Source organism: Neodiprion virginianus, chromosome 4, assembly GCF_021901495.1.
Source record: "Neodiprion virginianus isolate iyNeoVirg1 chromosome 4, iyNeoVirg1.1, whole genome shotgun sequence".
Lineage (NCBI taxonomy): Eukaryota > Metazoa > Arthropoda > Insecta > Hymenoptera > Diprionidae > Neodiprion > Neodiprion virginianus.
The window spans coordinates 40,657,940-40,685,014 of NC_060880.1; the positions used below are offsets into that span (position 1 = coordinate 40,657,940).

At 38.8% G+C, this 27,075-nt stretch overlaps 1 protein-coding gene and 1 long non-coding RNA gene across 6 annotated transcripts in view; both read left to right on the forward strand.

The window, feature by feature from the left end:
• Positions 1 to 786: 786 nt before the first annotated feature.
• On the forward strand, positions 787 to 2,665 carry LOC124302059 (uncharacterized). 3 transcript variants are annotated; one of them, XR_006907626.1, is made up of 4 exons: positions 787 to 839; positions 1,349 to 1,424; positions 1,520 to 1,772; positions 1,933 to 2,665. It is a non-coding gene; the product is annotated as an uncharacterized LOC124302059 (long non-coding RNA). The 3 variants fall into 3 exon arrangements; XR_006907624.1 differs by having other exon boundaries at positions 1,349 to 1,772; XR_006907625.1 differs by having other exon boundaries at positions 1,349 to 1,587.
• A 9,417-nt stretch (positions 2,666 to 12,082) lies between these two features.
• LOC124302599 (aquaporin AQPcic-like) overlaps positions 12,083 to 27,075 on the forward strand; it is a 37,943-nt gene continuing 22,950 nt past the window's right edge. The window contains exons 1-2 of one of the 3 annotated variants that reach the window (XM_046758916.1): positions 12,145 to 12,271; positions 15,723 to 15,937. In XM_046758916.1, coding sequence (XP_046614872.1) covers positions 15,775 to 15,937 — 163 coding nt within the window. In that variant the 5' untranslated portion in view covers positions 12,145 to 12,271; positions 15,723 to 15,774. Of the gene's footprint in view, positions 12,272 to 15,623; positions 15,938 to 27,075 lie in introns of those variants that run through there. The other 2 variants (XM_046758919.1, XM_046758915.1) reach the window with 2 other exon arrangements.

Below are 27,075 nucleotides of genomic sequence, written 5' to 3' on the forward strand. Positions count from 1 at the left end.
CGTGAAATTACAATAGCAGCGTATATTTCTATCCTACAGTTTTGAATTTGGGTATCTCAACTGCAAATACACCCAGTACAAAAGAAGCGTGAATAGACCTTGTTCAGGAGTAAGTGAGTGAAAAAAGTTATGCAGTTTCTCTTACTGCATCAGTGCTCAGGTATTTATGTTAAAAAATGGGAAATTTGATCGGAGATGAGTCTTTAATTCTCAAGGGATTTCCAAACGCTTAACCGATCACATCCCGATCAGGTGCCTCAGGCTAAACAACGAACATTAGTGACTATCGTCTGACAGTATCCACTTTTGATCGAAAGTCCTTGACCGGTCTACTTGTAGCGAATTAGCGTCTGCTTCAAGTCGTGGCGCACACTTTGTACCTCAACATGAACCTGTTGTATACCACAACCTGAAACACCTTTTTACAGTTCATCAAACAGATTAACTCATCATGTTGGCATTCAGGATATTATCAGACCGTACATTGGCAACGGCCGTACATTGGGTGTATCCGCTTCGGCACATTGACTGCCGCAATTCGTTGTGTCACACAGTCACACCTTGGCTCACAATCAGCATGAGAGAACGGCATAGAAAAATTGATTAGCCTATTGTATACAGTCGCAAAGAAGGAACAATCATCCTGTACGTAAGTTCTTGCTGCGGAATTGACGTGTACACGCAATTCGGTTATGCTATTTGCGATAGATTACATTCGTTAATCGTCACACCTGTCGTCGGAGTTACTTCACAGCTCGTAATGCTAGGTATGCACATTAACATAACAATTCCAGCTGTTACGTGTGGAGCATTGGTAAGAGTTTCATCTGTAACACAAGGTATGAATAGATATTTTTTACAAATTATTACACATTCGTGTATAATTGCGAATCCGCAATAAAATGCCTGACAAATGCGTTAAATAACTGGTACTTGTATTAAGAAGTAATTTTTTTGATGGTTTTTCATTTCCAACTTCTATACGCATTGGTTATACATGTCGCACTGTAATGAATAAAATAAGGTCAACCGTGACGAGAGATTGTAATTCTTGGTATTTTACAGACAGTTTGTTCAAGGAAACAGAGTTTATAATTTTTTAAATTCTCGAACATTTTCCTCCTGGGGAGCTCGCTGGTTTTTTTTCGCTTTATAGAAGTGGTCATTTATATAAAACGACGTAAAAGTATGACAACACGTGGCTTATATGGATATGAAAAACAATGATCACAACTACTCTTATTCACATACCCTTCAGCAATTCAAACGCTTCCAGATTTTCGTATCTCGTTTCTATTCATTTAGGTATAACAGACCCATTTGTAATGTTTTACAAATTTCTCTCCAGGCCTAGCAACTGACTTCATCTCCCGGCACTAATGAATCCAAATCGTGATCAACGAATAACAAGAAATACATTATGGGTATGTTGGCCGGGCCGTAAAAAAGATGTAGAAACACAGCAAGGATATTCGGATTGAAATTGATGTCTCCGATAATTCATCTCCCGTTTCCCCAGGCACTTGGAGACGTCGGTATAAATACTTCCCCGAGGACGATCATTGTCGTCCTCCGCAAATCCGACTTGTACGTACAATACCTGTAATACAGTGCGTGCGCGACTCCTGCAGGCAAAGATCAGGGTCCTGCCGCAAAAGGGATCTCACCTAATGACCCGTTTCAACCTTGTCTTTGGGCACGGGGTCATAAATTCGCCATTTCGATCCGGGGCTTCTTTGTTTATGCTTGACGATTAAACGCCGAGTCCAGAGGTCAAAAATAAAACTTTCGATGATTACCGATTACCGTACTTGTCTTTATTTTTCGATTGTCATTACAGAGAAGGCGATTTCTCTTCATTTCTCTTGTCGTTTTTTTTTTTTTTTTTGTTAAAATGGCGTGGAAAGTGAAAGATTGTTTTTGTTTTTTCAGTATTCACCAGAGAATCACCTTATACCTTCGTCATTCTACTTGGTGACTAATTCCTTGACAGGATCACAGAGCGATACTTTTCTCCGCCGCAAAGCGTTCATCGATTACTAAGCTCGGTGCCATGCCGCGTTACCTTCGGAATGATCGCAGGTCATTATCCCTCGTTAAACTGGTATTAATTACTCGGTCGAGTGTTTATAAGAGTTCAGAGCATGTTCCGACTGTCGGTAGATGAGTTTGTATCAACGGCTGTTTGACTTAAGCTCACTGTTACGGCAGTGACAATTATCACGTCGTCGAGTAAATACCGTCGGAATGATGAAGTAGAAACAATATACTCCATTTGTTTCGCCTTATACTTGACCCATATTTTAATAATTTTTTACCTCACTGCCGTTTATGCGCAATACAAGTTCGACGGTAATTAGCCGTGAATTCCATTCGCGGTCAAAGATTTCCATCTAACTTATTGTCGTGTAATTAGGGGCTACGGACGGCAAGACGCCAAATTAGATGTTGTGTAAAAAAAAAAAAAGAAAAAAAAAAACAATTTCGCCAAAGTGGGCATCCTAACGAACGCAGTTCAAGCATCAACAGTTTTCTAAAAACCGATTTGCTTGGTTCGTGCACGTCCTATATTGCATACTTTGAACAATTAGGTATAAATTTTTTAGAAATTATAAAGTAAAAAAGAAAGGTGAAGAGTGAAAAACATTGGGAAGTAAGAAAAGAATTGGAGAAATTAATACTAACAAGCTTACCTACTTCAACTGAAAATGATTTTTAATATATAACCTTACATAGGAATTGATATTCGAATTAGTTTCAATTTCCCTTCCCAAAGATTCAGTCCCTACAGGACTTTACAAATAAAACACTTTTAAAGAACTGTTGCAGTCAACCGAATATCACGTCATCGTCTACGTCAGATTACCGTGCAAGTTTTCAGTACCAAAAATTTCACTGGTAACGGCCATGAATTTTTTGTTCAGAAAATTGTCGTAACGACGGAATGCGAGGTCTCACCAGAGATCCCGAGTTTATTTGATCACCGTAACAAAACCAGCCAGGTATTATATCACTCGAATTAAACCGCGAGACTAGCCCGGAAATAGAATCTCTTACAATTAATCCCGCGTGTCGGTTTGATGGGCTTTTTTTTTATACGGAGTCAGGTCGAGGTCCTTGCTGTAATACTGTGTGCATAGGACCGCTTTAGGATCGCAGGACTCGCAGTTTGTGCAAAGGACGGGCGTGGCAGGTGGTTAAAAAATTACAGATGATTAAGAGCCTGGATAACCGATCCGAACTAGACTAATGACATCGATTTATATCGATTATGAGAAAGAAAGAAGCAATTTGAAATTACCGCAATGAGAAAATTGTAAAACTATTGTATGTCAACCAGATACTGCTAAACTGACGTTCAAGTTACGAATTGACCATAATTTTAGCACCGCTCATTTTTTGCAACGTATAATTTTGTTTTCAAGTAATTCTTATTCGAGACATAGATTTGTACTTAAACCGAGGGGTAAAACTTGTCCTATTTTGGAAAATTGCGCTGTAGTTTGGTCAAGAGGCCTTTTTACAAGTGTCCTTACAAAGAATGGAGCCTCCAGGGCTTCTCCAAGGCTTTTTCATCAGTCGTGTTTCTCGGGTCTTGAGGTGAAGGAAATGCTGCGGCATCGCTGCACCTGCATTTTGCGGTCTTCGTTGGGATTGTCGCTTTGCACCGCGCCATCTGGTGGACAAAAATCAAGCCAATGGAAACAGGCTGACGGATGATAGTCGACCGTGTTTTTGGTAGATCAGGTATATCATTGATTATGTTTAAATAACTTACGTGACACGAGTGATTTGAAACACCGAGAATTACGATTCACCTGCATTAAGATTAAAAACTTGGGTTATGTGGTGACAAAATGGCGCCGACAATCGTTCTCTGAAAACGTCGTCGCGGAGACGTTTTCAAGTACGCAAAGTTTTGGTTCTGAGAATCGATTCGAGTATCCGCGATACCTGCGTGGGTATTTTGGAGGAAGCAGCACATTCTAATTCGCAACGTTTGTTCCATACTTGCAAAAATGTTGCACAATAAAATTGAAATAATTGCGTTTGGAAAAGAAAAGTCATTTTTTGACAATACACGCGTGTTTCGTGATTATAAACTTTATTCCAGTTCTGCAAAACACTCGATATAAATATGATTATTACAAAGACACGCGCCTAGAATAATAATATTCGCATTTATATTCGCCCACAACGCCCGGCACTACGCCATGGTCGCGATTATACGACACATATGAAATAAACGCATTATGTGGCCGCGATTTTTGCTTGTAATTTAGTACGCGATATACGTCGATTTGCACGGATGACCTTTAATTAGCCTCCCAGTTTCTTCTTCGTTAATTTTCTTATTTAAAATCGTAATCGTTGAATCTGTAATAAATCGTGACACGTTAATAGCGAAAAAATCAGCACCGGGCTGAAATCATTCTCATCGCCTGCAGTTACACTTACAGTGAGTAAATATGCTGCAGGTTATAACATTAACGACTCAATCAATCCTCCTCGTAATTACAAGATTTTTATACCCTCAAGCGTGTCTCGAGTGCATTTTGTCTGTACCGAAAAACCGAGAAGAGGTTCGAATCTTTCGCTAACGAGGTTGTTACACTCCGTTATGTATACACACGAGAGCTTTTATCCGGCATGTAAATTATTCCGAATCCTCGTTGGCGGGTAGCCAAAGGGAATAAAAGGTGTGGCTCGTTTGTTTGCTCACGTATCTAGGGTATGCAGGTACAGTTTTTTCCGTACGGAAGACGCACTTCACGACCAATTACCATCCTTCGATCGAACGGCGTATCGAAATGTTCATTGTCAGGCTTCTGGTTCGCACGAGGCAGCAACCTGGAACCCCTCGTCGAGCACCGACTTCCGGTAATCAAACCTGAAAATCCCCCTCGAGTTATAATAATTGCAATTTCGGATAACAGCCGGGGTTAATGAATCTGCATTAAAACATATGAGGCTGCCCATCGCAATTTTCAAACACTTTAGTCGGATCAATTATTGCTCCGCTTTGAAATTTCCTGACAAAAGATTGCACAACGCGAAGTCGCGTCGCGTCATGATAAAATATCGTTAAAATAACTCAAACATATCGCATCAGACTTCTTTTTTTCTTATACATATACGTGCAAGATTTACGAATTTCAGTACATTGTGATAAATCAATCACTCGAATGATAAGTAAAAGTTAAGTCAAGAGATGCAAGAATAAAAAAATATAAAAAGAAATTTGGCGCGATAAAGTCGAAGCAAGATAAAATCTTTGTTTTTCAATTTGACAGCTATTGTAAATTCCAAGTCGAGATTTTGATTTACATGTCACGCTTAATTAAAACGTCCTTCTGTAATCGAAAGATTTACGCTGGTGCACCAGTATTGAATTGTTTGATGGCAGTAATTAAGAAACAGATTTCACGTGTCTCTTCATCGCGCATATATATACACACATATATATATATATATATATATATATATCATTCAGACAAAGGGAAGCATGAGCAGGACATTTTACGGATGTGATACTGAAAATCAAATAATAAATTCAAATGCCCATAGAATTTGAAATATTTTCATAGATCTGTAATAATCTCTTGTAGCAACAAACCATTACTGGATGGTTGAATTACGGTTTTGCGTGTGGGCGTATAACCGGAAACTATTGTAAATACAGGAAATCATTACATAGTAAATTGCAGCTGAGTGTCAAAAACGCTCGTGAATCAAAAGTATGTGATGAATATATTAGTAATTAACAGCCCGTTGCGGCACCACTCGCGAATATTTTCAAATGCTTCTCGTGGCGAAGCTATTCGACACAGCCATACACTGTTAAAAATGTCTGTAAGTTTTATTCTGTTACAGAACAGTGAATGCACCATACATTTCCTATTTATTCAATTTACAAATGCAATAAATTTACTACGCGATTTAGTAAATTTAAATTACTTTTTTGTGTTCTTCTACTGTAAATTTTACTAAAATAAAAAATTTTCGTTGTAAATTTAAGACAAATTCACCATGATTTACGTCGCTGCACCGATTTTGTAAATTTCATTTTGTAAAAAACATAACTCGATTGAATAGGTAAAAATTAATCGAATGATCGATTGTTTCAAAATTTTTTGAAACGGTGCATACGAGTAGTCTTAAAAGAGGAAAAGTTTTTCGACAATTTCTAGGTTCGTTAAAAAAATATTTTTCAATTTCAGATGAAAATATTCATTCATCTTTCACTTGTTGTATCAAACAGGTACTTACAGTAAGTGAGACAATGATTATAATTGATACTTTGATAACATAAATTGACGTTATATAGCATCGTTCGTGAGAGTAAACAACAATAACCGACCGCTAAGAAAAAATAATCGAATCGATTGATTAGTAGAGTTTGAAAAGTAATCGATTACACTCGATTAATCGATTACTTTTCCTCATTGTTACGAAGACAAAGAGAACAAGGAGAAGATTCCCAGTCATTTGGCCGCCTGTGCGTCAAGTTCTACGTAAATCATGCCACAAATCGCTAATCCTTGATCAATCATCGGATTAATAATTCCGTCGGCGAGTCATACCTGCGTCAGGTTATACGGATGGAGACGACCTCCCGCATGTCTCAGCCGGGTTCGATGTCGGTCATTTAACCGTCTTTGACTGTCCAAAATAACGTCAAGTACATCAGTTCCCCTCCACCCCCCCCGTCATCGTCCCGATGTTTTTTCTTTTCTATGGGTTCCTCGTGTTCACTGATACAACCCGAAGGTAATGTCGCATCGGACAATCAGGCAAAGCAGGCATACGGGGCATTCCACGTCAAATTAGCAACCCGTGTAGGTACACCCTCTTCGATTCTGACAATTTTTTAGTCTGACTTTCTTACCAACCCAAAAAGGTCTTGCAATTTTTTTCTTAGATTTCTCCAGTATCAGTGAAATTTGAAAAACATCGAAAAAACTAATTCCGGAAACGTCATTTTTCAAAATCTGAAAAAATTCACACAGATTCACAGAATATTAGATACATTATTCGCATGGTTTTGGTTTTTCAATGTCGGTATTGGAGTTGTCTTTCCTCTTGTATTCCACGATCTAAATAGATCACGGAATCGTGAAAATAATCTATTTGAATTAAGGCAAATTAGGAGGAGAAAAAGATAATTCCAAGATGGAAAGCCTAATGAGGTACAAAAAAAAGGAATAAATATTGAGATCCCGTTATCGAGTCATGCTCAAAAATCACTTTTCAAATCACAAAATCAGTGCGAATTTTTTCAGATTTGCAAAAATAGTGTTTTGGGTATTGACTGTGCAATTTTCAAAAAATTTCACGTGTTGCTAAAAAAATCTGAAAATATTCACGAGACTCTCTTGGGTTGGTAAAAACATCATACTAAAAAAATGATCAAAATCGAAGCTGGTATACATCGGCTGCCAATTTAATATTGAATGCCCCATATACAGGTATAACAAGAATTTGCCGAGATGTTCCGAATATTCTCAAAACCGGATTGGGACTCGATGAACGTCTATTGGGATTGTCACTTTTGCAATACGTCATCTGGTGGGAAAATATAAAACTAATGCAACGAGGCTGACATCTGACGTTGATCGTTTTCTTTCGCGTCTGGATAGTAGAACACGTATATTATTGACTATGTTCAACTAATTCATGCTACACGAGTAATTTGAAACATCAAGAATTACGATTTCCCTCGATTTGATCGAAAAACTTAGGTTATGTGGTGATAAAATGGCGCCGACAATCGATCTCTGACGTCACGAGGAAATCTTCAAATTCCAGGCGTACTTTTCAGCTGTACGGACGTATATTTTATCCAGCTGGTGCGGTTACGACGCGCTGATTACCGATTAAACTTTCATTTACGCAATGGCAAACGGAACCAACGCTGAAATCAAACGGTTCGATTCAAGTTCTCTAAAAATCTCCGGATAGGCCATTTCCACGGTGTTCTTCGTTATTCTCAAGCCATCGACGGACCAGGAACAATCGACTATCGGACTACTCGCGATGCGTGCAAAGGTACGTTGAGGAGGTCTTTCCATGCACACCTTGCCTTCCGAATGGATGCTATAATCGTCCTAATGTCACGCTCGTGCGATGTTACGTACCTTCTCTCGGTTCTTATTTATTTTTTTTTCAAACGACCTTCCTCCTTGTGTTTCGTATCGCGCCAGTAGCTACGTGATTTGTTGGTCTAATTGCCCCGGCAGCAATGTGCAGTGGTTTACAATGTAACGTAATTCTGTTCGTCCGTGTTACAGAGTTTAACGATAAGCGTTACCGATAGATCGATTAATCTTTAGTCATCGTTTAACGCCGTGTCGCAAGAAACTTTCTTCAGCCATTCGCGTACTTTTATCTAAATCTCCCATCTACGCCGTACCGCAGGTGTTAATGAAAAAGACGTTTGCACTACTAGATTCCATTTGGAGCAGAACGGAGAAAATTATTGCAGCTGGCATTTTGTACGAGTGATGTATGATCGTATGGAGTGGAAATCAGGCCGTGTATTGATCGATTTATTTGTTTTTCCTATTTTTTTGTCACTGTAATAGCTATTTACTAACTTTCTTTTGAAATATTCTTTTTATTATTTTTTACATTACGCCATCTTGGTTCTCCGTTGGGAATGTTTTTGTACCACATGAGCTCTATCGGCTGTTTTTACACACGTAACACGGTGTTGTCATTATTATTTATTATTATTCCGGATTAGGTTTTAAAATTTACAGAATCATGCGACCGGAAGTGATCAACTTTCGACGCTGTAAAGGTTTATTCAACTTGCATATACGTACGTTGATTCTCTCTGTACATAAAAAAATCAAAAAATATTTCAATTTACTTTGACGAGATTGGATAAATTTTATACAACTCCCGACGGTCGATTTATTTTCTCTCTTTTTCTCGCATTGTCGTTGTAAATTGAATCGATACGTTGTAACAACGTATACCCGCAGCTTATAAATTAAATATAAATTGCGAGACAAAAATTCCGCCGCGAAAGTAGTTGACGATTGTGTTTTACAGAGTGTGGAAATTTGTCGTGATCAGAGTTCTCTCGATTTGCGGTTCAACGGTATTATAATACATTTGCTGTAACGAGTTGCGAGTGAGCTTGAGCTCGCGAAATCGTTGTGCAATTTCTACCGCTTGGTTTCGTAATAATAGTCAGCAGTTTCGGTCTTGCTCCCGCTATTTGCAGCTCCCGTGGGAGTAACTTTGATACTTTCCTCTCTCCGCGAATTGTCTCTCTAATCGCAATTCTATCCGATCTTCCATAATTTCGCATTTCTTAGTAAATTGCGAATTTTCTTTAGAAATTTCAATAAATCTCCGATCCGAATGTCAGCCTTTTGCGTAAATATAATTTCCCTTACGGAGATCCCAAGATTTGGACACGAATCGATTCTCGGTAGAAGAAATTGTTAAACACATTTCCTGATTATTGAAATCTCGATGATTTTTACACACATTACTATATCTTTGTCAACTTTACTCACAGTATTTTTTCTTTTTTCTTTACTTCACTTTGTGCTTCTCCTCCTCCGATCAGTGTTTGAAATATCGCACGTGTTAAAATTCGTGTTAAAAACGTGGGGCATTTACTAAACCATCGTGCCCGAGGTCATTTGACCAGTTGACGCGATCCATTTCGTGACAAAAATTAAGAACGTCACGGAAATATGTCACTAAGACGTCGCACGTTTGTCTCGCTGCAAGGTTGCACCGTTAAATTCAAGTGTAATTCAAACGTAGAAATAATTCAGTGATATCGCTTCTGTTTCACGCTGTACGGAATTATATATTAAAATTGAAATCTCAGCACCTGATGCCGTATAAAAATTATCAGAGATTCGAACAGAGAAATGCATCGTGGATTCAATCGCTCCGCGGATCAAAGTCACTTTGGTCTCGTTTCATTTTCGCAGAGAAGGATTTGATTTCTTTCTCATCAGACGCATCCAAGTATAATATCGGTAACATGTGTACAGATAACATATCGTCAGCAGATGGCGAAGAATAGAAAATTGGCTAATACACGTAATCTTTGCAATCGATTGATTATCATATCAATGCATCATCGGAATATCTTTTCTGCTTAGAGGATATCAATTGTATCTTGTAATGAATTTCTTATCACATCTTTTATGCATACATATTATAAGTAGACCACGGATCGATGAACGTGAATTCGCGTTTCTAATATCTCGAGTTTTACAACCAATAACTCAAGATTACGCGCTTGATATACAAAAACTGTATTCCTTTGTGTAGTAATATTTTATCTGAAATAGAGCCGTAAGACAGCCGGATGTAAACGATCGTTTATAGCCTCGATTTAAGAGGCAAGACTAAACAAATACAAGTAAAACCATGCGATGCGAAATTCATTTCTGAACTTCGCGTATACAACGTCTACTGTAAAAGTCGTCGTGGAAAATGTTTACACCCGCTGATGGAGTCGCAAATTTCATCGCAGCTTACTATTAGATGGGAAATATTCTCACATCGCTGATAAGATAAATACAGGGTTTAATCCTTTAGTTGGATCTGGAAAATACCGTTACAGGTTTATCCGGGTAATTAGTAATTAGTGCCAGTCGAAATGTGATTAGATTAAATCTGTATCACCGCCGTGGAAAATTGTCTAACAGGCCGATGCGATCCGCGAATTAACCTTGTAGCGCTTATACGACTGACTAACGAGCGAATTCAAATACGCGAATCTCGAACTATGGATGAATTTTTTTCTTTTTTTTTGACAACACGTTTCCACGTCTCAATCGATGGGGATTCGTAATATTTACTACACATTTTAATTTGAGTTTAAAAAAAAATATCCAAACAGTTTACGGAATTATGCAGATTTGGACAAGATTGGAGAAATTAAATATTACAGAGAGAAATCGAAATTTTTTTTTACATTTTCTTGTACACTTATTAACCCTAGAATGGTGACGTTGATCTTTTTATTTGTTCCGATAATGGGGGCGGAAAAAACGCCCCAATCTTGTAAATTCCATATGTCGGGTTACAGATCATATCGTAAATGTTTCTACAGGGTATCGTTTTCTTCGTTCTTTAATAAAGAATCACGCGGGCCAAAAAAGGGTAGGTTTAAATTTTACGTGGGATGTTATTTCACCATTCACAATTAAAGTGCTTGAGTGGGTCCTATGATCAATATATGCGTATAATAATCAAAATGTACAACATTTTACTCGCAGCGTTATCGGATGAAAAAAGATCACAGATCTCTGAGATTTTTTTGCAACTCGCCTCATAGTCAAGTACAGAAAAAAATTATATCAACTTAATCGTATCTTAACGTTAGGTTGATTCTTCATGAAATTACCGCGCACTTTGCGAAAATTTCAAAACGTATTTGGCTCTGTACCTAACGATTACGAAGTCAAATTTTTGAATGACAGCCAAATGTTAAACGATTATCGACCATCGGTTTATATTAATAAGAATCGCGGCGAGCCGGTCTTGAAAATAACAAATTAATTCACGACAATCAACCCGAAGGAATGTATAAAACTGGTTTTGTAATGTTTTCATCGATTAATTATAGTATGCGAAGGATCGGATTTATCGAAATATACAAGAGTGCTTTATTCATTGAAGCGTTGTTGTTGTTGATTTTTTTTCTTTTTTTCTTTGTCGTTGTTCTCTTTTGCGCTGTCGCCGTTTTTGTTACTGCTGTTTTTCTTTTTTCTCTTTTTTTTTTTTTGTTGTCGCCGCTGTTGTTGCTGTTGCGGCAGTCATCCCTGACAGATGCTTACGGTCGAATCGATTCATCCGAGGCACGTATAAATAACACGTGGTATCCTTTCGACGCTCCGTCGAGACGCGGGTCAGGCTACCCGGGGATCCGGACCTAGGGGTTGATATTTCGTCATAGGAGGGTTGCGGCGGGTCGGCGATTGCGCGTCGCGCATGTCCTTGGAATTTCGCCTCTGTGTTGGGGTTGGACCAGACCAGCTGGTGCTGCGCTCCGAAATATCCGATCGCCATCCTCAGTCATCCCGGAGTGGTGGGAATGCCAACTGCGACATCGTCGAGTACAGATCGCAACTCCGACATACGCACGATGAATTCGCGAGTAGACTTTACCCGGGAATCAGTAAGACTTTTTTATTCACCCTGCAGATCATGCTTCAACCGCGAGTCCGGGAACAACGCCGAGCTTCGGGGCGGATTGACAAAGTGATGAAAGTGCCGGAAGCATCAAGTAGGTACTAGAAAGGAGGCGAGAAACTCTTTTAATCGATATTTAAATACCATCTTGATACAATTTTACTATTCAAAGCTGACGTCGAGTCGACCTGAGCGTATAACTTGAATCGATTCGGAATTGTCATTTTTTTTTTTTTTTTGCACTTCACGGGAGCTTCTGGTAACTATGAGTGTAGACGGGCATCAGGACATAATTTCGGCACTGTTTTTACGGTGGATTTCCGAATTTCGTACAGAATCGGGTGTGTTTGGTGATGAAAAGTCATTGCACTGCGTTTCAACGTTCATGTATGGGTACGTAACAGTTTAATCTCCAACTGTGAATCGACAATGATTCATTATGCGATAGAAATTCACCGAGTTACCGTTGGCATATGGTCTACGGTTATCGGCTTTAGCGTGACTCGAATAGCCTTATTTATTCTACTTTACCGCCGGCAATGAATTGCGAATACGCATAGTTGGATTATCCGGTATTTGGAAAGCGCGGAGGAAATCCTTCTTCGGTCGCAAGTCAATAAAATAAGCCTTTCGTCGCGCCGAGTCGAGTGATTTGACTATTTTAAGGTCGGAATGCATACCAATTTGAATCGTCGCTGTTTCTTGGCGTCGAAACGGTGCACCGTCTGCATGTGACTGCGGAGGATGGTGCCAGACGTCGTTTTGTTACACTGGGAGTGAATTCGAGCTTGTGGCGGCGGATCGGAAATATGAATTCGCTGCACTTAGAACCATGATTCATACGCGATAACCGTGATTCACTTCTGAGCCAAGAGAAGAAAAAAAAAAAAAAATAAAAATCTTCTTCCAACAGTGCTCAACTTCGCATTTTTCGACTTTCTGCGTGACCCAGGATTCACGTCTGACCTTCACGCCCTTAACTAGTTACCTGTCTTACGTATCGAAGCTTCGATTCCACTCGACGGTGAGCATCTTTTTCTTCATCAATGCTTGTTGGTTTATGGAACTGAATATCGGTGCCGCGGAGTGTCTCGGTTAATTTAAATTAACGAAATGAAAAGCTCGGTTGGATCGAATTCGAAAGTAGAATTACGCGGACGTCTATCGTACGATCTTAGAGTAAGCTCTTCGACTTATCGGGTCACGTTTTACGAGACTAGACGTCGAACACATCCGACGACTGTCCAAGAAAATCATCAAATCGCGTTTTTCTCGTTCGTCAAAAAGTGATGAGGATAATTTCAACCGCATCATAAGATTTGACGATTTTTGTTTGATCCGATTGACAGATGACACAAAGAGCTTGCGTCGCTTTACATGAAACAACTGTAGTTGAAACAGTCAGGAAAAACGTGGTATAAGAATAAAGTTCAATATCAGTTCGTGTAATTCAAACAACAAATATGTCGTACTTGAGCCAATTGAATAAACGTTGACTTATCGCTACGGTGTGTTCGAAATTGATGTACGGGTCCTTATTTGTTTGATTTCAGTACCTATTTAAGGCCACGAGATGTTTGCGCGACAGACCAACAGTGACACCTGCGTTTCGCTTCTTCTTCGCTACTTTGACTCGCAAAAAGATTTTGCCACGGGAACAGTTGAGGTTTATCATAGAGAGTGCAATACTTACGGTAATTATTTAATATACCGGTAATGAGGTTGTGCTGTAAATCCAGTGTTCACGTTCCGCTCGTTTCAACCGGAATGACGCGCCCCATGAATGGTGAAATTTAAAACTGTCTTTGTACAGAGAGACTTGTTCTCCCATCTTGACTGACACCTACAGAATTTTACGACTGCCACGTCTTCCGAGACGTCTTCGTCTGTTGGTCGTTCTCGAGTTATAAAATTGTTAAATTATATTCTTAAAGAATCGCCGGGTCTTCGCTATTCAAGTTCAACTTTCCAATGTTACTTTTTACAATTGGTAAAATATCCGGTCGTCAGCCGTTGCTAACTTATGGTTGTATCGCATTTTACTTCCGAAAATGGTAAATGCCACGATACAAATCAGTTCGGTATTATCCGATCACTACGCATTTAGAGCAGATTTTTTCGCTTTTCTTTTTTCAAACCATACTCGAACAAACTTCATTATTTCTCTGATTTCAGATTTGATTTGATTTTATTCGATTAAAAGAAACTCAATTAATTTCACAGGTTTAGAATTTATGGTAGAAAATATGGCCGAGGACACGAAATAATCACAATAACTTGCACGGTGTATAAGACAATAATGTTTATCCAGTCTACAAATTATTCAGTCTAAACGGCAAGTCTTGATTATGCATAACATGCAAATCATATGCAAATAAACTGTTTGCTTCGGTTATCAAATTCGTTTGTGGATTCAAAGAATCGCTGGTTCAAAAATAGCGATAATCAGTCGCTCATAATCAGCAGCTCTCTTTACTTCTTTCTTTTTTTTTTATTTTCATTTCACTTTTGCAGTAACCGTTGTGACAAGCGACATTGTACTATAATACCCATTATAATTAACCATTCGCTTTTTTAAATGCACGAAACAGGGGTAAAATTTTCTGAAAAATCGATTACCGTGATTAATTTTCTAAAATTAAAAAAAAAAAAAAAAAAAAAAAACAACAACATCAATTTCAGCAACGCGTCCGAAACATCTGAAAATCGTTGAAAAAAGTGCTTACCGTACTCAAATAAAAGCAAGTTCGAGTCGATATTTTCATTTCAAATGAAAACCGATTAAAACAACAATATTATTTCAACGGTATTGAGATCCGTGTTGGGATGAAAAAAAATTTTCCTCAGAAATTAACAACGCGTTAGATCAGAACCGTGATTTCGCATGATCTCGTCCTTCTGTAAGAAAAAAAAAAAAAAAACAACAAAAAAACGGCCAATACGACGATCGTCGAAAGATCGTCGTTATCTTGTCGGGGGTGCGCGTCTCCGATATCGGTGGAATTTATTTTCGTCTAATCCATCGAATAAGATTTCGCGGCTGCCGCTGGACAGTGTAATCGCTGAGGTAAAAAAATTGCGAAGGAGGAAAGCGGCGGCCGGCGGTGGGTTTGCAAACGTCCGACGAAGCCGACCTGCCTAGTATTCGAGACCGCGGTTTGCACCGAGTCTCGATCCCGCGACATCGTATAACAGCGCTGCTTGCTACTCGCGAGCGATCAGTCACTCGCCGAACACGCGGCTCGCCGTGCACCTCGAACGCACAATTGTCCGACAACAATAACAACAATTCTGCAACACCGCGAATCGGTCGCGAGCTAAGCTAATCTGCGGTGAGTTTCGCGCGCGGGAAACGCGAATAGAACTCGTTGCGTCGAATCGTCGGATTGTTGGTTGTTTTGTTTTTTTTTTTTTGTTTGTTGTTTTAAACACTTTTATTTTCAACAACAACTGTTCGCAATCGTACGAAATATCAATTTGCACAGAATTTGCATTTCGGAATTTTTATATCGCACCTGTTGCAATATCGTATGTATACATAACAGAAGAGAGGAGAGCTTTGGGGGATACAAGGTTTCTTAGAAGAGAATCCGAACGATGGAGGCTGCCGGTATTTCCATCATCTCTGCTTCGGCTATTGCCGATGTCGCCGCTTCTCCTAGTCGGAGATCGAGGAACATGAGTCTGAAAATGGGGAGAAATCAAGCGGCCGGGAACAAGATACACGCGGAAGAACAAACCGTTAAAGAAAAGCCAAACTGTGAGTAAATATAACGAGCTGCACGTTTTCGCACATTGATACTTATGCGTATATACAATACGTGTATACGTACGTTATGCACGTGTGTATTTACTCGTCATTTACGCTGGTTTGGTTACGAATCAAACCGGATACGATCCGACCTTACGAACCCTCGGAACCCTCGACGAATTATCGAGCGAATCATCAAGCGTTTGCAAATTTTAATATATTCCTTTTGGCGTTATCTTCTTTTCTCCAACAGTGCTTGAAAAACCGGTTTCGAAAACACGCGTTCTTTTCGTGATCGTCGTTTATATATATAACTGTGGAACGATATTTTCTTTGTTTTTTTTTTTAACACTTGACATTAGCTTGTTGAGAATTATTTTTCTTCGGACGTTATACCGAGACACGTGCCCCTCTCAATCAATTTAGTGCTGAAATTTTTCTCGACGAATCTGTCTAAATACAAAAGTAGAAACGATCATACATTTCTTCGTTTCAGAGTATTCGATGTGAAACTGACATTCCACTTTCAACGTTCGTTCTACAGCGTATAATAGAATGGAATACAATGAGAGCAAATATTATCACAAAGATCCAAGCATCGACCGCGTATATTTATTCAGTCGATAATGTCTTTGTTTTTTTTTTTTTTTTTGTGAAAGATGGAACATCGGACTCACTGTCTGGAATTTCGATAGCAGATTCTTATACTTGAGAAATTATGGCAGAGTCGAAGTCAATTTTACAAATCAATGCACATCGCTACCCCGTCTTTGCTTTCAGGGTTAATTTATTGTTAATATAATTACGGTCGCGCAGTTGCGGGACGCCGTCGAAAGATGGCGCGCCTCGCGCCTTTGCTGGTTTAAATTGTTAGAGGTTAGCCGTGATTTGGCAACTCGAATTCGTCTTGATTGGAAAACTGCGAGTGGTAAAAAAAAATTGTATCCTCACCTTATCCTTTTTCTTCTTACCTGTCCCTCGAAAACTTAGTTTTCAGCCCTCGAACGAAGGCTCGTGAAACCAGAACTCGGTAGTAAAATTCTAAACGGTGACTCGTCTGGTTTGAATCTTTCAAATACTCCAACCGAAATATCTCGAAAACTGTACAAGTCGGCAAGCTGTTTTTGGTTTTGAATTTGTAGATAGTAAAATTTTGTATATTAAGAAAAAAAAAAAGTTTAGACATTATTTGTATCATCTTATAGAACTGCGTTCATTTATTTAATGCAATGAACTTCAAACGTTCGTATCGATTACAACATGAACATTTAGGCGTACGGTTGTCTGCACCTTTTTTTTCTTTTAGCAGATTTCATCATCTACAAAATAAAATAAAATTCACGGTTAAAGTTCATTGCGAAAACCGATCGACGAACACGTGATGCAGTGCCTAGAAACTCGTGACCGTATGCTGATACAACTAAGGATCTCTAAAGTCTGATCCCCCCTCCGATCACGTCAAAAAAAAAAAAAAAAAAAAAAAAAAACCACATGAGGAATTTAAAAAGGATCAATATTGAGGACCGTATGTATCTTTGGTTAGAATTATATATCAACTATGAGATTAAACTTTCCGCTAAGCTTAGCGCGGATATTAACTATATGATTGTTAGATCTACACCAGATTTTGATCGTGCAATATTCGACTCGACAGCAACCCTAAAGCGAGCATTTCTCTTGGCGCGGAAAAGAAAGTCGGATTTTACGATCCGTTGGCTCCAGCAATGTTCACGATCGCGTTAGTCAGGCCTCGGTCCAACATTTTTATATTAATTTTCCACGCATCACGATCCGTGCGATATTGCGCTAATGAAATTAGATAGCAATTAGATATACGCGACTCTACTGTATTGGATATGTCACACAATTCGAAGCTTGACGCGTTACAAAAATCGTCGAGCTTGTAACGGAGAGGAAAAAGAGGGCTGATGGGAAAAAAGCTTTGTTACAGAATTTCACAAAGTGCCGACTGCCGTGAATAACGAAATCGAATTGTCGCTCTGTGCACGTGACAAGTCATCGATAGACTTTCTGTTCATCCGTTGTGATAATCGATTTAAATTTTCCACGCCCCACGTTTCTGTCATTTGACGTCATCGGAAGATTGCTGCGAACAAATTTACTCGACTTGCTTGAAACCTTGTATTAAGTAACATAACACCTCGCTTTAACCTTTCCTAGCAGATTACATTTTTGTTTTTTTTTTTTTGTTTGTTGCAAATTATAGATAAGTGAATGTCAACAGTTGTCGACGGTTTCGTTTCGAAGCGTACACTTCTTTTTCAACTCTGCTTTTGAACATTCTTTTCGGTTTATCGGGTTAAGAAATTAGTATTGATATAAGGTTGAAAGATTGTTTCCTTTGCGCTTCAACCATAGCCGGTTGTTTTTCTAATTCAGGAACGATTTTTTTCATCAATAATTATTGAACTTTGAATTCTGCAGCTCCGTTGATAGCACTAAGAGTGAATAAACTGGCGTGCAAATTGTCAGCTTCAAAAACATTTTCAACTTATATTTACTTTTTTTTTCAAATCTGAGAAGTAACGCGTGTTTTTATTGCATCCGAATAGCTTCGGTAAATTTCCAGATTCGGTAGACAACTTTTGCGCATGTGTAAATCTGAAAAAAAACATTCGACGGTACGTATCGAGAAATATTGTAAAAGTTTGTATCTACATCGATTCTAATCGAAATTACATAAAAATATTTGGGAAATATAAATGCATTTTTTTTTTTTTCGTTACTCGTATTTCGCTTTTTCAAACACCATTCAAATAATCCACTGATTTACTATTATAGTCGTAGATTAAGTCGGCGAGGATCAACATGAGGATAAAGTTCGGTCCGGATTATTTTAAGCCATCTTGAAATTACGCCCATACGAGGCTGACATAAGCCACATTTTTATGAGCGAATCACTGAATCGAAGGCCTTGTAAAATTTGCCAAAACCTCATTGCCGGACAATTTGCACGCTTCGCACAATATTCGCGCGTTATCTACACGGCTCGGGTATCAGTGATATCAGTGAATCTTCTAATGATCCGGGATTTAGAAGGATTTCTCAGATCATCGGGCATGCACTCGATCTTCAACGACAATTAGTGCGATATCATCCGACCCGACCTCCTTATCTGAACTTCCATATCTCATTCACGATGTAAACAAAAACTCGCGTACTTGAAGCTTTATTTACCGTTTTCACGATTCTTTGAATCACACAAGTTTCGTTGTCAGTCAGAGACCACGTGACCTTTGCTCCTCGATTAGTTTCAAAATTTTTCCAGTCAATTTTGCCCTTTAAATTTTTTGCAATCGACGTAAAATACTTTGAGTTAAAATAGTTTCTGAAAAAAAAGTTTTCCACACGTATCTCGACGAGCGTTCGTTTGTAATTTGTTCCGCGCTGGAGTTACGCAATCGCATGAGAATGTCGCCGAGGAAATTTCATCTGCTGCCGAAAATACTTGACTTCATTTTTCTTTGAGTTTTGATTTATCAAGGGCGTTTGTAACGGGTGAATCGTTTTATCGAACGATGCCGAATGAAACACGGTTGAACAAAGGCAGCGTGTATTTGTTATTCATTTTCATTATACTAATATTTTAAGATAGTCTGAGGCTTTTGTGATACCTTGAATGGCAAGATACGAATTTCGGAATGTCGAAAACCAGAATGGGAAACAAAATTGAATGACAGATTATATAAACAATAACGAAGAACAAACGATTGTTTCAGTTTTTTATTTTTCTCGTCATTACCTGAATAGGTATGCCAGACGTAAACGACGATTTGCAATCGAGTTATCTCAACGATGCAAAACACTCGTATATCATACTGCAAGCAAACAAATAATGTTTTCAGGCTGATGACAAACAGTTGTCATATTTATAAATATTACAAGATGATTATGGTAATTATTTGGATTGCGGTATTTCTCCTTCGAAGCAAGCCTTCTTCCTTGCTTCTTCAACATGAAAATCTATTTCATTTCGCCTATTTCCTGGCGTTGAGCGACCGGTTTCACAGAAAACTCCCGATACGTATAGGGCATTCCACGTCAGTTTGACCAGGGTCTGACCCTCACCCTTTTGGATTTGCTCCGCAATTTTTTACATTGTTCTTCCAACTCTAAAAGCATTCCAATTTCTTTTCAGACGTTTCTACCGTTCTTATGACAATGACCGCGACATTTTTGAACTCGAAGAAAAATTACGTAAATTCTGTGGCCAGAATCAAAAATATGTCATTTTGATTTTTTTTCTGAATTTCCAGAGTTCGATACGTCTTCCCTACCATAACAATTAACAATCTGCAAATTTTAATTCAAACTCAAAATTCAATACATAATCAATATAACTGAAAAAGAATGATTTTGTAGGTTGACGTTTTTTTTTTTTTTTTTTGAATTTCTACTGTAATTTACAAATTGTTGTATCAGGGAAGATATTTGGAACTCTATATCTTCAAAACGAAAAAAAAATTTCTTAATTATTTGAAAAATAGCGTTTTGCTAACTAATCTTCATTTTGGTTGGAATTGGCTATTTTTGGTTTTGGCCACAAAATTTATGTAATTTTTTTCATAATTTACAAAAACGTCGCATTTGTAGTGAAACTATTTTCATTTAAGGAGCTCTGACCCTACTCGCATTGACGTGGAATGACCCGTATACGTCGCAATTTGGTCAGGTAAAACTCGACGCGATGAAATAGTTTTAATCTCTTAATCGGTAAGATAATTGATTGAAATGGGATTTCGACCTTCGTAAAGAAATCGTCTGCTACAATTTCGACTAGATATATATCAACCTGCTTTCGCTCCCTGTAACCTCTACCTTTGCCTTGCCAGGTCATCGTTCAGAAAATGACCGCGATTGAAACTTTATAGTAACGCCAATTGTTCATTGGATTGCACAGAGACGTAATTTTGTTGTACTATATTGATAAATTGTGTCATTTCATGATATACATTGTGCAAAAATAGGTAAAAATTTTATTTCAAAGTCTTCAAACTTCTTCTAGTTACGCTTGATTTTCCACATTTCTCGTTCATGCCGATAAACGTGTTTCGCCAATTTATCGGTCGAGTAGATAAGCGTGGATGAATTCCTTGCGGCGTTTCTATTATACTTTCGTTTTAATAGAAAAAGTACAAATCTTCGGTGTGTCGTAACTGCAGCCGTAATAAACTACAGTCCTTTGTAGATTTACAGTGAATATCTTGGAATTACAGTCTAAAATCCAGTGAATTTTTAGAAGACAGGTGATTATCGCTACCTTGTCATCTTTCTGCACTTACCAAACTTCCTTATCGACGGATTATTGTCCACCGTTTGCAAGATGGATAAGTTCGTGTCCGATGTGTACATTGTGACAATCCGATTCTGAGTTAAATACTTTTGCAAATACAGGAGGAGCGACAAGTCGGCAATTTATTGCCGAGCAAGATGGACTTACTGTTGACATTGCTCGAGTCGTTTCTGCTTTTGCAAATTTATCCTCATATTCATTTCACACAGTTATTACAGCAATCGGCGAAACGCCTGGAGCCACTATACCTTGTTATAATATCCGGTTTTTGCCGCACTGTCGAACTGCATTAGCCGATTTTGTTTCATATAATTTCGCAGTTAAACCGAACCTCGAATCGCACGTGCTGCGAGGCAGTATTTGGAATTTCGATCGGTCCGAAAATGGAACGACTTCCTTTCTCTGCTGTAGGGTTTACCAGATCTCAGCCTACTCTCGATCAATTCACTTCTCAAAATGGCCGTGACACCCTAATTGCGAATTTGATTTTACGAAATGATCGGCACTCGCTGGCGAAATCGAAACCCTGCCATGTTTACCAACATCTAGAATGAGAACGGAACCGTTGGGCAACGAGTGAAGGAATTGTCAATTTATTTTTGAAAAGTAATTTAGGTGTAATTATTAAATTTTTTATTATTCCAAATGATTTAAAAATTTAATACCAGTTGATGTTAGTATTATATTTAAAGTTATTTAATTCTTATGATAAACATGTTTATTAACATGCAATTCACATTTTTACTTTGAAACGGTGATCATCCGGAATAAACGTTCGTTATATACGCACAGATGGTACATGATGATAATAATATACACCATAAGAATGGTATCGATCAAACAAAACGGGATGAATATTTGTCACGGCAGTGTGACGTCATAATTGGTGTACAAGCTTTCGTACTTTATATCACGATTATCTTGATTTAAGCTTAAATCAGTTATGATAATTCGTTCCGGAATCAAAAACGCCGATATGCAATCGAAGACTTTGTCAAACATCGTCGTGTGACTTACGTCTTGCAAGGAAGGGTATCTCAGATCGATATATCCGGTTTCATTTCTTTCCTAACATGTTATAGTACAGACTAAAAACACTTTAAGGGGGTGAAATCACCCACCAATTTTTTTGTTATTTCTTTTTTAAACTATAAAGTTACATTTTTCATTTCTCCTAACGAGAAAACTTTTCTAATTGGGTCGGTTGAAAAATATCATGTTCTAATGTAGGGAGTTTACTTCAGAGGGTGGTTTCACCCCGTTAAATTTTTTAATGGCAGATGAAAAAAAATACGTGTCGTTTAGTTTTTAGTCTACTACACAACATATTGCAAAAGAAATGAAATCGGCGTGATCGGTCTGGGATACCTTCCTTATTAGTGGAACATGACTACGACCGTGAAGAAAATGCACTACGAAAATAACAAAAGAACGATGGTGGAAAATCTATTATCTTCATTTTTCCGTCTTATCACGTGGTGGACACCATAATATCGACCCCGGTCGTAACTCTGATTCTTTGCAACGACTCACCGTTGGACTACAGAGTCATTAGACGAGATCTTACACGTCGACGTTGGTAAATATGTCTTTCGACACAATTTGAGATTTCGTTTCACCTCAATATAACAATCGTCGCGCAATCGCACGAGATACAAATCTTTCGTGTGTAATCAGTGCCGCAGAGTCTCGACGCCAAGGTGCATTCCTATAATATCTTATACTCGCGACCCTCTGCTATATTATTTATAATCAAATAAAAAATGCGTATCGTATTCAATGATGCAAGATCAAGACGACGGTGACGAAAATCTCAAGTGCAATATTTTACACAAAACACTTGTCACAGTTTTCCCCAAGGTGTAAATATCATTACCCGTCGACTTGATTTCATCGTTGTTAAAATCCCTTTTACGAAATCAGTCGTATATAATTATGATACAATGTCACGTGGCCCGATGAGCCAGCAAGTAGTTGAACCAGTTCTGATATCCTTTGGAAATTTCGCGGAGCGATTCGTTTCGACCGATATTAAATTATGCCGAAAATAAGACTCAACGATAAATCTTAGGGATATCGTGACGCAAAATCTGAGAATTGACAAAAAGAGGAAATGCAATTGCTGATTTTATCCGCCGTCGATTACACGAGAAAGCACGGTGATGGTCGTGGGAAAACACGGGAGTAGGTTATGCGGAGTGCGTGTTTAATTCGCGTCCAGAAAAATGCACCCAGAGAGAGAGAGAGAGAGAGAGAGAGAGAGAGAACAAACCATCTGGTCGACAGCCAACGCCACAAGCATTCGCGGTCGTTCATCGCATCGCGAACTTGACCCACTGTCGGTGTGTATGATATATATATTTGTATAACTTGTTTCGCTTCGTCTCCCCTTCTATCGTTCCTTCGACCACGTGGCGCTAAACGACGACGACTCACAATCAGAGGGACGGAACGTAACGGAACGGAACGGAACGGTGCCGGTAATCGCGGCACGAAACCACGACGACAACTAACGAAAGCCATATTCCGCGATGAGGATGCGATTATGTGCGAATCAAAAATTACTCCTCTCTTGGAAAGTATAAATTATTCGTTATTCAGGGAGTCGGAAATTCAGTCTCGAATTGTAAATAGGTGATCAGAGGAGAACGAAAAATGACTGTTCAATTAAACGTGTGTTCCTTCATGTTCAGGTGTTCAATTAACCCCACGAGTCACGCGTTATTGGGCCGAGTCAACTTTTGTAACAAGATAGTATTTATTATTTATTATATTGTTTTCGGGGTCGCTGATTACAAGTCGGAAATCAAATTTCAAAAATTCAAAATGGTGGATCTAATACGTTGGTCGGAAATTTGAAATTTGATCGAACACTGTCAGAAAACTTTACGCGAGAGTTTCCGGGTCGCTGATTGGATTCGCCATACCGATTTTTCAAAATCTGATATCAGATTCTTAATTAGCAGCCCCAAAACCCCTGATGAAAAAAAAAGGACATAAAATAGGTGGTAAGAATACTTACCACTGTTGCTCAAAGGGTAATTAAACCACTGTAATGTGTTACAAGATAATTCGATCGATTAAGACCGGTACAACACTGTCCGGTCTACGCAACGGTCAATATTACCGTTCGTGCTAATCGTAGTAATAAATACTGCAACAAAGCCTCTAATCGTATTGGCTAATGGATTGAAAGGAAGAGCGAGAAAAATTCATGTCCCAACGGACAAGTGGATGAACAGCTAGGTTTATCTGTAGAAAGAAAGTTACTTTTTAGGGACAAGAATCCTTTATTGTTATGGAAATTCGACGGGATGAAATCGCTGTTTCAGGTAATCGCTAATTCTATGCGAATAACACTTCGGCAATCTTATTGCAGACTTTTCAGGAAAATTCTTGTACCTTGTCACTTACGTTCCCAAGAACTACGATGGAAAGTTTGACGCGCCACGATGTTACTTTCCGACTTATTTATCATAACATCACGAAATACGTGACGTATTATAAGATCCCAGCAACTGTAGACAGCTTTGACAGTTCTCTAACTAGAATATCACAACCTGCGGAGTGGCCAACATTTCCTCTAACCAAGGTCACGCTCTTGGATGGAAAGCTCATTACTCACACTCGCCCGTTTTCCCGACTTTACTCAGCGTCGCAGAGTCGGTTAGTTTCCTGAAACGGGTGTAATGGCACACTTACGACATACGTTGACCCGTACACCACGTATAATCCATTCCTAGGATCTCTAATTTACTCACTCTCCAGTACAGTGTCAAAGTGAAAGTTCAATGATTCAGTTTTGGGTAGCGCGAATTGCAGCAAAACAAAGCGATTCATCGCTGAAAGGCTGAAAAATACTCACGTTTCTCATCGCGAAGCTTGTGCCAAAGTCTCGTGCCAAGTTACAGATCAAGGAAGAGAAAAGAGATCCGCCAAAGTTCGTCATGATTGCAGGGTAGCCGGTATGCGAGACTCGTTTTCTCCTCCATTCGACGAAGCCTGCAATTATGGAACGACGGCAACTGAACCCACATATCGAAGTCGGGAAGAAGTTTATCGTATCTTTTCTCCCCTTGACTCGCAAATCTGTCACGCAGTTGCAGAACGGTATAAATTTGCGACAGTTTACAAAATGCTGCGATCCCGACGTCACCTTGATCCTCACTTCCATTTCCGCCCATTCAACGGTTATAGTTGTTTCATGGAATTAGTTCCATACTTGGCTATACGTCAAAGTTGAAGTCAATTTTTTAGCCCAAGTTATATCGCATTCGAAAGCTGGTTAACTCAATTGTTCCGGGCGTACAATAATATCGTTAAAAAGAAGTACAATCGCCGAATACTTTAGGTATGCATGAAATACTGCGGAGGTCAGTCGATTACTCTACTTTTTGCCACTCGTGGCCTGATTCCAAGTACAACACTTGTTTAATGTCGCCGGTAGAATTCTCGCAAAAATAAGCCAATAAGACGGAATGCAAGAGTATTCTTTTTTGCGATTCTTCGAGTCGTGCGACGAATCGCATTTCAACGCAAAAAAGATGAATTTAAATGGGTGAGAAATGAAAAACGCAAAGTCGTAATAAAGTGTGCCGGTCGTTCACCCTTCGTCCGCATTGTTTCTCTGTACATGTGCAAGTATCTGCAGCCGATCATTTCACCTGCCGTTGCACTTGGCTTTCCCACATCATTTATAACCGTTTTAAAACTTTTACAAAATACGTGTGATAATTTCACCGGATAATCACCAAGTGTCCGGACTTTGATACGCGCGGATTTCACATTTATTTTTTGCCAAAAAACGGTGCTTTTAAAGTGGAATTACAAATATTACATATTATTACTTGTAAAATGTTCCGATGTTTCGATTGCTGCAATTACAGTCCGGGAAGGAGGACGAAAAATATGATGACAGTGTAATTGGAGCAATGAAAGAGACGCGGCGTGTTGCAGGAAGACGTTGCGTGATTCGAAGAGTCGAAACGAAACGAGACTTGCGAACGGTTTATTTATTTTTTTTTTCATCATTTTACCTCTTCTCAACTACTTTCACCGGCAGTTCCTCCACCCGGAAATTCACAAGAAGGAAAAGGAACTGCGGCTGCCCTGAAGTCGTTTGGCTTCGCTACGCGGTTTAAACTTCTCCTCAGTAGGGTGTGAATTTTTTATTCATGGAAAAGTTTCACCGAGAAATGCATCGCGCATGCAGACGACGTGCGATATTCGCGTTTATATACGTTATTCTCAAATCGTTGGGAAATTTATCTGCCTTTAATTATCGATTGTTCTCACTTACGCAACGCCAATTCATTAACCATTTCAGAATATAATTAGGTATTTTCGCATCTCATTAGGCTCGATGAGACTTATGGTATCTTTTTTTTTTCATTGATACTATAACGCAGACGGGGAATCGATTCGTTTAGATATTTACGAAAAAACAATTGCTGATGGATCGATCGATACATAATTCAAGATCCGAGATATCATATTAGATTGGAACTCGAATGCAGAGGATTTGTCGATGACGATGATAAAGCTACAACAACTATCTTCAAGAGCGCTTCGAGAGATGAGAGAAAAATTCGTCTTATTCTTGCATTCGATAGTCATCGGTAATTTTCGAAATCCAAACAACGCAATGTAATTTTTTCAATCTTATTAGATCATCGGATTTCGGTACGTATACGCTGTTTACTTGATCGTAAGCAGGTAAAATTGCTTAATAAAGTCAATTGAAGCCCGCTGATTTGTCGAAAGATTATGTCATCAATTGCTCTTATCTCTACACAGAGATAAAGAACGCATAATAAAAAGTAAACCTAGATCT